The sequence below is a fragment of the Podarcis cretensis genome (assembly GCF_951804945.1).
Source record: "Podarcis cretensis genome assembly, chromosome: 13".
Classification (NCBI taxonomy): domain Eukaryota; kingdom Metazoa; phylum Chordata; class Lepidosauria; order Squamata; family Lacertidae; genus Podarcis; species Podarcis cretensis.
In genome coordinates this window covers 56,218,811-56,232,235 of record NC_137182.1, presented here as the reverse complement: position 1 = coordinate 56,232,235, position 13,425 = coordinate 56,218,811, and the positions used below count along the sequence as shown (strand labels likewise).

At 55.5% G+C, this 13,425-nt stretch overlaps 1 protein-coding gene across 4 annotated transcripts in view; it reads left to right on the top strand.

The window, feature by feature from the left end:
- MINK1 (misshapen like kinase 1) overlaps positions 1-13,425 on the top strand; it is a 69,488-nt gene that overhangs the window by 35,063 nt on the left and 21,000 nt on the right. The window contains exons 12-23 of one of the 4 annotated variants that reach the window (XM_079951721.1): positions 61-271; positions 1,159-1,275; positions 2,573-2,659; positions 3,050-3,265; positions 4,235-4,420; positions 5,740-6,036; positions 7,138-7,235; positions 8,277-8,438; positions 8,636-8,748; positions 10,477-10,565; positions 11,398-11,421; positions 13,071-13,243. In XM_079951721.1, the coding sequence (XP_079807847.1) occupies positions 61-271; positions 1,159-1,275; positions 2,573-2,659; positions 3,050-3,265; positions 4,235-4,420; positions 5,740-6,036; positions 7,138-7,235; positions 8,277-8,438; positions 8,636-8,748; positions 10,477-10,565; positions 11,398-11,421; positions 13,071-13,243 (1,773 nt within the window). The remainder of the gene's footprint in view (positions 1-60; positions 272-1,158; positions 1,276-2,572; positions 2,660-3,049; positions 3,266-4,234; positions 4,421-5,739; positions 6,037-7,137; positions 7,236-8,276; positions 8,439-8,635; positions 8,749-10,476; positions 10,566-11,397; positions 11,422-13,070; positions 13,244-13,425) is intronic. The other 3 variants (XM_079951722.1, XM_079951723.1, XM_079951724.1) reach the window with 3 other exon arrangements.

Genomic DNA, 13,425 nt, shown 5'->3' with positions numbered 1-13,425 from the left:
CTGTGAGAGCAGGAGGCCGGCCTGATCCAGCGGTCCACCCCGCCCCTCCCCTCCCTCCAGCTCCATCATGAATGTCCCTGGGGAGTCGACGCTGCGCCGGGAGTTCCTGCGCTTGCAGCAGGAGAACAAGAGCAACTCGGAGGCCCTGAAGCAGCAACAGCAGCAGCTGGCAGCCCAGCACCGTGACTCCGAGGCCCACATCAAGCACCTGCTGCACCAGCGCCAGCGCCGCATCGAGGAGCAGAAGGAGGAGAGGCGGCGCGTTGAGGAGGTGAGCAGGGCGGGTGAAATGGGCAGGCGGGTGCTGCGCCAAAGTAAACCTGCAGACTGCTGTTTCATTAAAGGTATCGAAGCGGTTTGCCACAAAAACCTGCAGACTGCTGTTTCATTAAAGGTATCGAAGCGGTTTGCCACAAAAATGCATGAAACCGTATTTTTAAAAGTTCAAAACAGACATCGGTTAACCATTGTGGAAGGACGTCTTCTTAATTGCCTGCCTCTGTCTGGCGGAATAGAGAAGTTTTCAGCAGGCGTTTAGACATTGGCTCTCCAGTGGCAGGGAGTTCCACAGGGCCGGGCCGACGGCACTAAAGGCTCCATTTCTCATTGCTGTCAAATGTTTAGGAAATGCTATCCCGAAGTATCCAACATTAGCAGCGGCAGAGGGGTACTCTGTCTCGGTATCAAAGCAGCCAGAATCTCTCGGGGAGGGTTTGTCAGAGAGCATTTGACGCAGCTCAACTTGCAGAGGAGCTGAGGATTTGCAGGGGCTTCTCTGCTTGGACTGAGCTCATTTGGCAGCTCAGCACACAGAGGACCTGAGGCTTAAAAAAAAAAGAACAATTGCTTCAGTTACAAACAGATATAAAGAAGGAAAGAAGTAATAATAATATCAGCAATGACAACAGGAGGTCGGAGTACAGAGCCTTCGCAGGAAAGGGGAAATACAACAGAAGAAATCCCAGTTGTTCTGGGCAACATGTGCTGTTCCACCGTCCGGGGAAGCCCTTAGGTGGAGGGGCAGGGCATGGTTTTCCCCGGGGCCACTGAGGCGGTGGCCCTCGAGTCGATTCCTCCTGGCCCCCGACCTGCCTGCTTTCTCGTTCTGGGGCTCGGAAGACCCTCCTCTGACGTCTCCCCGCCCTTCTTCCCTCGCAGCAACAGCGCCGAGAGAGGGAGCAGCGCAAGATGCAGGAGAAGGAGCAGCAGCGGCGCCTGGAGGACATGCAGGTCATGCGCCGGGAGGAGGAGCGCCGGCAGGCTGAGCGAGAGCAGGTGGGGCAGGCCGGGGGGGGGGGTGCTTTGGGAAGGCGGTGGGGATCGATGCAGCAGTAGCAGCAGTCCTGGCTTGGACCAGGTGGGCCAGACCTGGCAAAATGCCATCACAGCTGACTGGGCAGAGCACAGGTTTGGGGGTTCCTTGCCCAGGTAGGGCTGGGAAAGGCTCCCCTACCTGAAAATGTGGGGGGAACCCCTGCCGCCGGTCAGTGTGGGCCGAACGGAGCAGCCTGGACCCCAGTGGGTCTGACTCAGTAATAATAATAATAATTTATTATTTATAGCCCGCCCACCTGGCTGGGTTTCCCCAGCCACTCTGGGCGGTTTCCAACAGAATATGAAAATACAATAACCTATTAAACATTAAAAGCTTCCCTAAGCAGGGCTGCCTTCAGATGTCTCCTAAAAGTCTGGGAGTTCTCTTTGACATCTGGTGGCAGGGTGTTCCACAGGGCGGGTGCCACTACCGAGAAGGCCCTCTGCCTGGTTCCCTGTAACTTTGCTTCTCATAGCGAGGGAACCGCCAGAAGGCCCTTGGCACTGGACTTCAATGTCTGGGCTGAATAATGGGGGTGGAGACGCTCCTTCAGATATTCTGGACCGAGGCACTGTATACAGCACGATGGCACCTGACGCACATTAAAGTTGCTCGATTTCAACCATGCTTGGTCGAAATCGTGTGATGAGTGGGTTCCCAAGCGAGGCAGAGACCTTCGAAGCTCTTTTTGCTCTCTGGGGAAGGTCTGTTCCCCACATGGGCTCTGAAAATACGGGGGATTCTCTTTCTCTGTCTCCCTCTCCAAGTCACCCACCAGCTATGGGGGCACCTCCAAGAATTTGGCCATACGATAAAGTTGTGTATATGCAGAACCCTTGGGACCAAACCCCTGCGTATGATGCAGCTGTGCCCTATAAAGCAGATTTTCTGTTTTCTCAGTGGGACATTGGGTGCTTTCGCTGACCCTTCGCCTCCCCTGGCACACTGCAAAAGGTGCAGGATAAGCAGGGGAGGGGGTTTGAGGCCGAGAGAGGCACTGACTCCTGGAATCCTAGTAGGGAAGCCCGGATTCTGCCCCTGCTCCCAGGTGTTTGGGTCTGTTGAGCTTCCATGGAGTGGCGGGTTCTGCAAGTTGGTGGTGGGGCCGCCTCCTCTGCTTTTTGGGTGACGGTTCTGCCTGGGTGTGCTTTCTCTCCTCCTTCCTTCACCTGTTGCCCTCTCTCTCTCTCTCTCTCTGTCTCTGTCTCTCTTTCTCTCCCTTCCTTCTCTGTCCCCTGCCTTTTTCCCTCTGTCCAGGAGTATATCAGGCACAAGTTAGAGGAGGAACAGAGGCAGCTGGAGATTCTGCAGCAGCAGCTCCTCCAGGAACAAGCACTGCTGTTGGTAAAGAAAAGGGGGGGGGGCTTCTTACTGCTCCTGCTGGGCCCCCTCCAAAAAAACCCCTGAACTCCGAGGGGGAACCCCCAAGGCCCTTCTTCAGCTGGGCACAGGGGGGCAGGCGCTGGCCCTTTTTCCGGGGGTTGCAGCCGGCTTATGGGGATGAGGGCTCTGCTCAGCTGGAGGCGGTGAGGCTTATGGAATCCAGAAAAGGAGAGTGATCTTGTGTTCGAATCCTGCTTGCGGGATCCCCACAGTGGGCATCTGTTTGGCCCCTGTGAGAACACAATGCTGGGTAAAGATGGGGTCCCCTTTTGGCCTGATCCAGCCCTCTTGGCCTGCTCTGGGAGCCAGACTCCCCCCAGTGCCCTCACCGGCTCCCCTCCTCCCTTCCAGGAGTACAAGCGCAAGCAGCTGGAGGAGCAGCGCCAGTCGGAGCGGCTCCAGCGCCAGCTGCAGCAGGAACACGCCTACCTGAAGTCCCTCCAGCAGCAGCAGCAGCTCCACAAGCAGCAGCAGCAGCAGCAACAGCAGCAGCAGCAGGAAAAGAAGCCCCTCTACCACTACAACCGCAGCGCCAACCCCACCGACAAGCCCACCTGGGCCCGGGAGGTAAGCCCCTTGTCCAGTTCTGGGCACCACAGTTTCAGACATGATGGTTGGCAAGGGAAAATAGACGTGTAAAAGGAGAATTCCTGGATGCCAGGACCCAAGATGGACTCAAGCACTGTCTGGTGCGTGAAACGCCCCCCCCCCCCAACAGAGATTTCAAATCACAACACATACAGCAAAGGAAAGCCGTGAAATACAGGCTTTAGACCTTTAAAATATGGCTTTGTAAGGAAGTTCCCCTCTTCCCCCAGCATAGAAAAAGTCCACATGTTTAATAAGTTAGAAATGGTTTACTTGCAAACGTTCCAAAGGTCAGGTTCATGTGCTTTTCCGTACGTCAGCCAGAAAACACAAGCAGTAAAACTTGGCATAGTTACAGAGGTGAAAGTTCCTAAACTATTGGCATAGGAACACAGTAGTGGCTTGTGAGAGCCATGAGGTCTGAGCTTGGGGCAACCAGCTCAGACCTCTTTACACAGTGAGCTCCTCAGGTAGACGGAAGGGGCACCATAGGCTTGATTACCCTCCTCCCAAGGTAAGGAGGAGTGACCTAGCTAAGCCTGGCAGGACAGCTTACTCTATGGCATTAACCCCTTCACGCATTCATTAGACTTAAGCATGTTGGTTATGTGAGGCTGGTTATCCCACAAAAATGAGAGGTGGGCAGAGGAGAGAAACCAAGATGATGAAGAGTCAGGAAGCCAAGCCTTGTGAGGAACGGTTGAGGGAGTTGGGCATGTTTAGTCCGTTCAAGAGAAGACTGAGATGTTGCTACGATGGCCATCTTCAACTATCTAAAGGTCTCCCACCTGGAAGGTGGAGGAAGCTTGTTTTTTGCTGCTCCGGAGGGCAGGGCCTGAACCAACCGATTCAAATGGCAAGGAAGAAGATTCCTCCATTGCGCGGGGTTGGGCTAGATGACCCTGGGAGGAGAGAGCCCCCCCAACCCCTGCCATTCTGTGATTCCAGGTGGAAGAACGGACCCGCATGAACAAGCAGAACTCCGCCTCGCCGGTGGCCAAGACCAAACTGGGGGGCCCTGGGCCAGAGTCGGCCCCCCAGTCCCGCTCCGAGTCGGTGTCGCTCAACTCCTCCCCGGCCTCGCAGACCCCGCCTATGCAGCGCCCCGTCGAGCCCCAGGAGGGGCAGCACAAGGTGAGAGTCTCTCCCGCCCCCCAAGTGAGCACAGGAGGACTTGCAGAAACACCAGCCAGTCACCCCACCGCTCATTGCCATCCACTGCTGCTGCTGCTTCTTCTCCTCCTCCTGCTCCCCCCTCATTGGCTGTGCCTTGACCTCTTTATCCCTGGGGAAGGATTAGCAGTGGGTCACCCCTTGGCCAGGCCCTGAGGATACACGGGAGGAGAGAGGGGGCACGTGGGGATCCCCAGGCCTGCAGGGATGGGAATCCAAGTACGGAAGAAATGAACCCATGCTGCCAATTCTTTTAGTAGGCCAGCATGAAGTAAGCAGCACATAAGCGGCACACAAAACGCTACCAAACCATTCTGCGTTCTAAATCTTATATTAATAATCCAGAAGTTGAGAGAACAAGGTACAAGATCTACTACAGAAGCCACAAACAGAAAACTCATTCAAATTGTATCCAAAAGGAAGATTCAGTCTTTAAAGTTGACAAACACCAACACCCTGTCTAAATCTCGTAACATCACCGACACTTTATTTGATCAAGTTTTTTGTTGTTTAGTCGTGTCCGACTCTTTGTGACCCCCTGGACCAGAGCACGCCAGGCACTTCTGTCTTCCACTGCCTCCCGCAGTTTGGTCAAACTCATGCTAGTAGCTTCAAAGACACCATCCAATCAAGTTTACCTTTGTTGATATCTACAGGAGCCTGGCTAAAGGAACTTTAAAGACGAATGTTCCTTTTGGACACAATTTGAATGAGTTTTCTGTTTGTGGCTTCTGAAGTAGATCTTGTACCTTGTTCTCTCACTTTTTGGATTATTAATATAAGGTTTAGAACGTAGAATGGTTTGGTAGTGTTTTGTGTGCCGCTTTTGTGCTGCTTACTTCATACTGGTCTACTACGGGGATGGGAATCCAGCAAGCTACACACAGACCCTATTCAAAAGAGGGAGGTGCACTGTGGTCTAGTGTTTAGAGGGTCCAGCTTGGACCTTGGAGACCTGGGTTCAGATTCCCCCTCGGGGTGGGGGGGGTGCTCTTGGGTTCCCAGCCTGACCTACCTCTCAGGGTTGTTGTTGTGGGGATGAAATGAGGAAGGGGAGGAGAACCGTGGGCACTCTGGCTTTGAGGGCAAGGAATGAATGAGAGGGGAAGAATGGGACCTCCTGGGCTCTTGGGGAGGGCAGGGGGGGCCTGCAGGCACTTGGGCCAGGCGGTGCTATGGCCGGCTTCAGAAGAGGAGGCAGACCTGGTGGGGGAGCAGCTAGGCCCCCCTCCCCGTTCTCAGCCTCTGCCCCCTCCCTTCCTCCATGCCTCCTTCCGCAGAGCCACCTCGCCCACCGCGTCCCCCTCAAGCCATACGCAGCCCCCGTCCCTCGCTCCCAGTCGCTGCAGGACCAGCCCAGCAAGAACATGGCCGCTTTCCCCGTCCATGACTCCTCATCCTCCTCCGCCGCCTCCTCCGCCTCCTCCTCCTCCGCCCCATCCCCACCAAGGGCGGGCATGATCCGGCAGAACTCCGACCCCACCTCGGAGGGGCCCGCCCCACCGCCGAGCCGGCCCGCCACTGCCGCCGAACAGCGAGGACCCTGGGTCAGAATGGATCCCGAGGCCCCTCCCAAGGTAAAGGCGGAGGGGCAGGGGGCTTGGGGGGGGGCTTGTCGTGGCAGAACTTAGGGCCCCTGGGGGAGAAGAGAGCAGGAGGCACCGCAGCAACAGCGCTGCCCCGTCCCCCTCCAGGCGTCAGAAGGGACACTCCAAGGGGCATCTAGCCCAACCCCAAATTCCTGGCAGAGGCTGGACCCACCGGGAAGGTCTGCCCAAGGGTGGTCAATGCTGTCCCAAGAGCTGCAGGGTTCACTTCGCAGATCCGCCTCCCTCCCAAAGTGAGCTTGGTCTTTTCGTGAAATGACCGTATGTCCTGCATGTGCAGGAGGATGGCCCTGTGGGTGGTGTGCATCATTTGAGCAGCGCATGCACCCCAAGGTCCCTCCTGTACCCCCCCCGACACACACACCCCATCTCTCGGGGGGGGGGGGGTTGATCAAAAGTCGCAGGGGGCGTGGGAGTTGGGGCTGCTTTCTGCCTTGAGAGGCAAGGAAGGAGGAGCTCAGTTAAGCCAAGCGTTGTAGGCCAACTGTGGAACTCCCTGCCACAAGAGGCAGAGATGGCCACCAAGCTTAAAAAGAGGTCTAGACAAAGAGATGAGGAGGAGACGCCTATGGACGGCTGCTAGCCAGAGTGGCTCTGCTCAGCAGAGTGAGGCAGCCTCTCCTGTCTCTCCCAGCCCATCTGGGTTCTCAGGTTACGGGGAGAGACGGGTAAGAGTGGCAAACTGCAGCCGCCTCATGCCACACGCTGCTGCGAGGGTCAGCCCTGACCCTCGGCTTCTGCCCTCTGAATCACAGCGATCATAGAATTGGAAGGGAACACCAGGGGTCATCTAGTCCAATCCGCAGGAATCTCAGCTAGAGCACCCTGAGCAAAGCACTCTGCTTGCCCTTGCAGGGTAGAAAACCTGCCTCCCTCTTTTTCCTGATGGGAAGCTGAAGCAGAGGGGGAGAGAGAGAAGCCCTGAGCCCCAGAGGGTCTTAAAGTTGCCCCTCCCCATCTCTCTGTCCTGAGACCCTTGTCCTGGTTGAGGAGACAGGTGGCTTCCCTGGGCCCCCCTCCACCCCACTCATGCTTTCTCTCCTCCTCTTCCTCCTCCTCCACCCCTTCTAGGTCCCCCAGCGAACGTCCTCCATCGCGACGGCACTCAACACCAGCGGGGCAGGGAGTGGTGGTGGCGCCATCCGGCCGGTCCACGCAGTCCGAGCCAGGTAAGAGGATCCTGAGGTGCCCTGGGGGTCCAGCGCTGCGTGCTGGGCCTCGATCCTGAGACCCACATCTTGTGGGGAGAGGCTGCAAGAGTCGGGGGGGGGGAGCTGGGTCCTCTCAGGGAGGGAGGGCCAGGGGGTCTGGGGGGGACCAGGACCCAGGGATTCCTATTGATAGAGGGACGCTCGTGCCAAGATTGGACTACAGAGTTTGCCAGGGAATGCCAGCCTGGCGCCATCGCTGGCCACTTCCAGGCAGAAACATTTCTGGGAGAGTTTGAGGCACTCTCTCGTTTATTAACTTGTTTTGTAAAAATTATACACATCTTGATTAAATATATATACACACACACACACCTCAAAGTGATCTACAAAAGAGCATAAAACGATGAAATTATCGATGAAGGCAGCTCTTTGAAACATTGGAAAGATGGAATCTGCAATAAACTGTAAGAAACGGATTAAAACATTCTGAGCCGTTACGTCACTCTAAATAGCTGGACAGGCTTTGCCTAACCAAAAACGTGTTTTGCAGGCACCGAAAAGAGTCCCGTGCAGATTCTTTTCTGACTGATGTCAATAGGCGGGGAGTTCCGTAGTGCAAGTGGGATTATCTTTGTGAACATCCATGGTTTTAGTTTTTTTTTTATTATTGTTTTGGCTTTATTTAGGTTTGCAGTTTTGTGTAAGCCCTTTTGAATTTCCTTTACGCACAAAAGAAGACAAGCGAGGCCAACAAGTCATAGCAAAATAACAGTACCTTGGGGGCCAGCTCTCTCTCCCCCCCCCCCCGCCCCAAACCGAAGCCCTCCACGTCCTGCAAGCGATGGATCCAGAGTATCCCAAAACTCTTCTTTGAGAGGGTTGCCAAGACTGAGGGAAGCTCCCCCTTGACCCACGGCTGCCCCGGGGCCAGAGCAGACTTCGCACTGGCCTCCCCATCCCGCACTGCAGGGCTGTAGCCACCTCTCATCCTCCCCCCGACTCCTGGGGGTGCAGCAGCGCAGCCCCCTTGACGTGCTTGTGTGCTCCTCCCCTCCGCAGGCCCCGTAGCAAGTCCGCCTGGCACATCCACATGCAGAGCCGGCTGGAGAGGGGCCCCCGGTGGGGGGGCCCTTCGCCAGCCCCTCCTCCTCCTGCCCCCCCGCAGCCCGCCCGCCGGACCCCGCCCCGGGACCCTCCGGCCCCCGTGCCAAACGCCAGTAGGTAATGACGGAGCAGGCTTGCTGGCCAAGCGGGGCTTCCTCTGCGGTGCGCTCTCTCTCTGCGCGGTGATGGGCTTCCTCTGCTGCTGCTGCTGCTGGTGGTGGGACAAAGCATTGCGGAATGAGGTGGTGTGTGGAGTGAGTTGGGGGGCTGGGAAGGTGGCCTAAACTCAGAGGGGCGCCCTCTTTCCCCTGCAGCAACCCCGACCTCCGGAGGAGCGACCCAGGCTGGGAGAGGGCGGACAGTCTGCTGCAGTCCGGCATGGGCAACCTGCCCCAGGCTGGCTCTCTGGAGCGCAACCGCATAGGAGGTGAGGGGGCGGCCGGATTTGGGGTGACCTGGGGGGGGGGGGAGGTGTTGAGTTCCAAAAGCAAGGAAGGATTGGACCCTGATTCATAAAATACACACAGAGGCTTGACCAGCAAGGCTCTGGGAGGAGTGCGTATAATAATAATTCCTGCCCACCCCTCGGCCCAGGTCGTTTTATTCACAAAAGAACTTTTTACACAGTGTCCGTAAGAACCAATCAGATTTCCTCTGAGCATTTAAAAAAAAAAACCACCTGGAGACAAAGTTAAAGTTAAAATTACAAAGACTACTTTGAGCATGCATACGTATCTGAGAGTAAATAAAAGAGGACTAGATGAATGCATTCAGCAAAACCCCGGAGGTCATAGACAGGCACGAAAGAAAGGAAGAGTGGCGAGGAAAAATAAGTATCTTTATCACCTCCTATGGGAAACTCTAATTTCTGGCCCTAAGATTAACAAAGGGACGTGGGTGGCGCTGTGGGTTAAACCACAGAGCCTAGGACTTACCGATCAGAAGGTCAGCGGTTCGAATCCCCGCAATGGGGTGAGCTCCCGTTGCTCGGTCCCTGCTCCTGCCAACCTAGCAGTTCGAAAGCACGTCAAAGCACAAGTAGATAAATAGGTACCGCTCCGGCGGGAAGGTAAACGGCGTTTCCGTGTGCTGCTGTGGTTCGCCAGAAGCGGCTTAGTCCTGCTGGCCACATGAACCGGAAGCTGTACGCCGGCTCCCTTGGCCAGTAAAGCGAGATGAGCACCGCAACCCCAGAGTCGGCCACGACTGGACCTAATGGTCAGGGGTCCCTTTACCTTTACCTTAAGATTAATAAAACCAAGGAAAGGGTACATCAGAGAAGCTACCTACTATCTTTATGGTCCAGGATGCCTGGTGGACAACTAGCCTATGTTTAGAATGCTGATACGTGCCTGTCAGGCAGAGAAAGAAAATGACCAGTAGAGAAGATGGGCAGAGATGCAGAGGCTTGTGGGATTTGATCAGAAATTACTGTCAATGAATCAAACCTAGTCAACACAATGCTTTTATTGCTGACACAATGGCTTGCTCCGTATTTCATAATTCCCCATAGCAATCCCACCTGATCACTACAGGGAGGGTGCGCCCAGTTCCCTGGGCTTTGCTCCTTGGCATCGCAGGAAGCTGCCTCCTATGGCGTTGTCCGCACTGGCTGGCGGCAGCGGTTCTCCCAGGCGTCTGGCGGGGGGACATTCCCAGCACCTGCAGACGCTTTGTCCATCTGACCAGCTAGGGTTTCAGGCAGGAAATCGTGGAGTTGTAGGTTTGGAAGGGACCCCACCGGTCATCTAGCCCAACCCCACAGGAATATCTCCCAGCCGATTGAACCTGGGACCCTCTCCTTTCACTGACAGTCTGGAATAGGTAGCAAGGCAGTAAACCCCCAGCCCCCCAGGTGAACCACAGCCTCCTTTTCTCCCACATCCACCCACCCAACAGAGAAGTTCTGAAATGGTGCCCTCTGAGTGCTCTCCTTCGCGACCAGGGCTTGGTGTTTCCGTCACCTGGTGTCAGATGATTGGCAGGTGGGAGGCAGTGGTCCATGCAGCGTCGGCCGCTTATAGATCCAGCCCACTGACCAGATTCGGTTCCCCGCTCCTGCCTAAGCCCTACTTGTTCAATTGGAGGGGGGTGTTTCACAACTTCTGTTCCCCTATGGGGTCTCTCTGACGCCTCTCCCGCTCTGCTTCTCCAGCCCCCCTGAAATTGGACAGCTCTCCGATCCTGCCGCCAGGGAACAAGCCCAAGGGGGATGACCACCGGTCCCGGCCTGGGCGGCCAGCGGTGAGTACGCTCTGAGGAAGGGAGTAGGCCCGTAGCCCCTTCTGCGTCCGTCGCCCCTCTCCCCACCACTCTAGCCTGAGGAGTCCGCCCAGAGTGGGACCCCCAAGGGCCATCCAGCCCATCCCCCCTGCAGTGCAGGAATCACAGCTCAAGAATCCCATCCAACCTCTATTTTCAAACCCCCCAAAGTTTAGTTAGAAAGTTCTCCCGAGTTCACGGGGGGGGGGCGGATGTTGCACCGCAGCCCCATTTTGTAGGGAGGAGAGGATTGTGGGGGAGGCCTGGGGAGGGGGAAAGGAGCCTGGGGGGGGGGGAAGAGGAAACACACCTTTAGTTTTTGGGCAATTGGAGCATGTAATCTCTTGGGCCACTTCTCTGTGGGCGACTCTTAATGTGTGGCCTTCCTTGCATGCTCTACCTTGAAAGGGTTTTGAACAGAATTTGGGGTTTTCTTTACTCCCCTTTTTCCTCTGAGGAAGGGCATGACTGGAGAGGGTGTGTGTGTGTGTGTGTGTGTGTGTGTGTGTGTGTGTTCTCAAATTCTCCCCTCTGACCCATAGCCCAGCCTGGCCATTCTCCCTGCTGCATTTCTCCTTCCCTTCCTCTCTCTGACTCTCGCTCTCTTCCTCCCTTGCCAACTAGAAATTTGCCCTGAAACCTGCAAGCGTTCAGGGGGAGGTGGCTGGTGTGTTGACCCCCGAAGTCTCGTGCTGGGGGGCGGGCAGGGGGGGGAGGTAGAGTATAGGGATCTACCTGGTGGAGAGCGGCCTAACTTCTCTGCCCTTTTTCTCTTCCTCTTCCTTCACTCTTTCCCTCCTTCTGCACAACTCAGAGTTATAAGCGGGCAATCGGAGAGGTTAGTGCCCCCACGTCCTCAGTCTCTCTCTCTCTCTCTCTGCTGCCCCCAAACCACCATGTCCTGCTGCCGCATTGTGAGATCATGAAGTCTTCCCTGATCCCCCTTCCTCTGTGGACATCACCCCCCTCTGCATCTTTACCCCCCCCCAACTCTCTTAGACCTTTCCCAGTTCCCCTTGCTGCTTTCGCTTACAGCTTCTGGCTCGGTTTGGGGCCGGGGGTGGAACTGTGGCCTAGAGGAGAAAGGACTGGCAGGCAGTGCAGCTAATCGGCCACCATTCTATTTATTTTTATTTATTTACGCCATTTATATAGACCCCACCCCACCCCGCTTCATTGAATGTTTCCAGCCCCAGGGCAGGGAAGCAAACTCGCAAAACTGAAACGGAGAAAAGCCATGCGCAAAACCTACAGAATCATGTAAATGGGACTCGTAAACAACTGAACACAGAGATGAAATGGGAAATCGTATTTCCAATTCGACTAATTTCGGACCTCGAGCTCAGCAGGGCTGCTGAGTGGAATTGCTGGCCACCCACGCCCTCCTTCCCAGCTGGCTCAGGCTCCATTTGGGGGTCACCGGCCTCGCCCCACGGGTGGAGCACCCCACGTTTTGCTTGAGGTTTGATTAGGTGTCTCTCACATGACGTGTGCCCAAGAACCCAAGAAACTTGGCTTTCTCCTCCCACTCTTTTTCCTTTGGGGGGCAGGATTTATTTATTTGGTTTTTCAGATTGACGTTTTACATTCACCTATCTAGCATACAACATAAAAACAAGATTCCAAGGAATCCCCTTTGTAGGTCCTACTGCCAATCATTTCCTCCTGCGTCTTTTATGATAATCCAAATCTAAAATTCACCATTAAACTACAAGTGATATTCCAATCCTACTAATGATTTTAACTGTTTACAATAGTCTTTAAGATAAGTTATAAATTTCCCCAATTCCTTATTTAAAAGGTTGAGCAGAGCAGAAAAGGGGGGGTAGGGGATCGATGGGACGTGGGTGGCGCTGTGGGTTAAACAACAGAGCCTAGGACTTGCCGATTGGAAGGTCGGCGGTTCAAATCCCCGCAACAGGGTGAGCTCCTGCTGCTCGGTCCCTGCTCCTGCCAACGTAGCAGTTCGAAAGCACGTCAAAGTGCAAGTAGATAAATAGGTACCGCCCCTGGCAGGAGAGTAAATGGCATTTCCGTGTGCTGCTCTGGTTCGCCAGAAGCGGCTTAAATCATGCTGGCCAGATGACCCAGAAGCTGTGCACCTGCTTCCTCGGCCAATAAAGCGAGATGAGCGCCGCAACCCCAGAGTCGGCCACGACTGGACTTAACTGTCAAGGGTACCTTTACCTTTAGGGGATCGATAGCTGGGGTTTTTGTTGGGGTTTGGATGGGGGGCAGGAGAGGCTGGCGCTGGCTTCCTGCTATGCCTGTTGCAAACTGCGCAGTCCTCCTGGTGGGGTGGGGTCTCCATTGCAGGCAGGCCAACTCCCATGCAAGCTTGCTTGGTGTTGTTTCCACCTGCTGTCTCTCTCTCTCTCTCTCTCTCTCTCTCTCTCTCTCTTTCTTTCTTTCTTTCTCTCTCTCTCTCTCTCCTTCCTCCTTTGCCTCCCTGCGGCAGCCGTGACCCCCTACCTCTCCTCTCCGCAGAACTTTGTGCTGCCCAAGGACCGCCTGGAGGAGGCGGCCCCCAAGCCCCTCAAGAAGGCCATGGACTACTCCTCCTCCAGCGAGGAGATGGACTCGAGCGAGGAGGAAGAGGAGGAGGAGGAGGAAGGAGAAGGGGAGCGCTCCGAGCCCACGGCAGACACTCCAGGGACCAGGTGAGGCCAGGGGCCGTGAACATGCTGGCACTTTTGGGGAGCGCCTGGGTGCACGCAAGGAGGTCAGGGGAGCCCCGTGGTGGCAGGAGGATCAGGGCAAAAGGGCCCCCGTCCTGTGCACCCGGGGGAAGGGAGCCCCCAAGCAGGGCCTGTGTTTTTGTTTTTTAAAAAAATAATTTTTA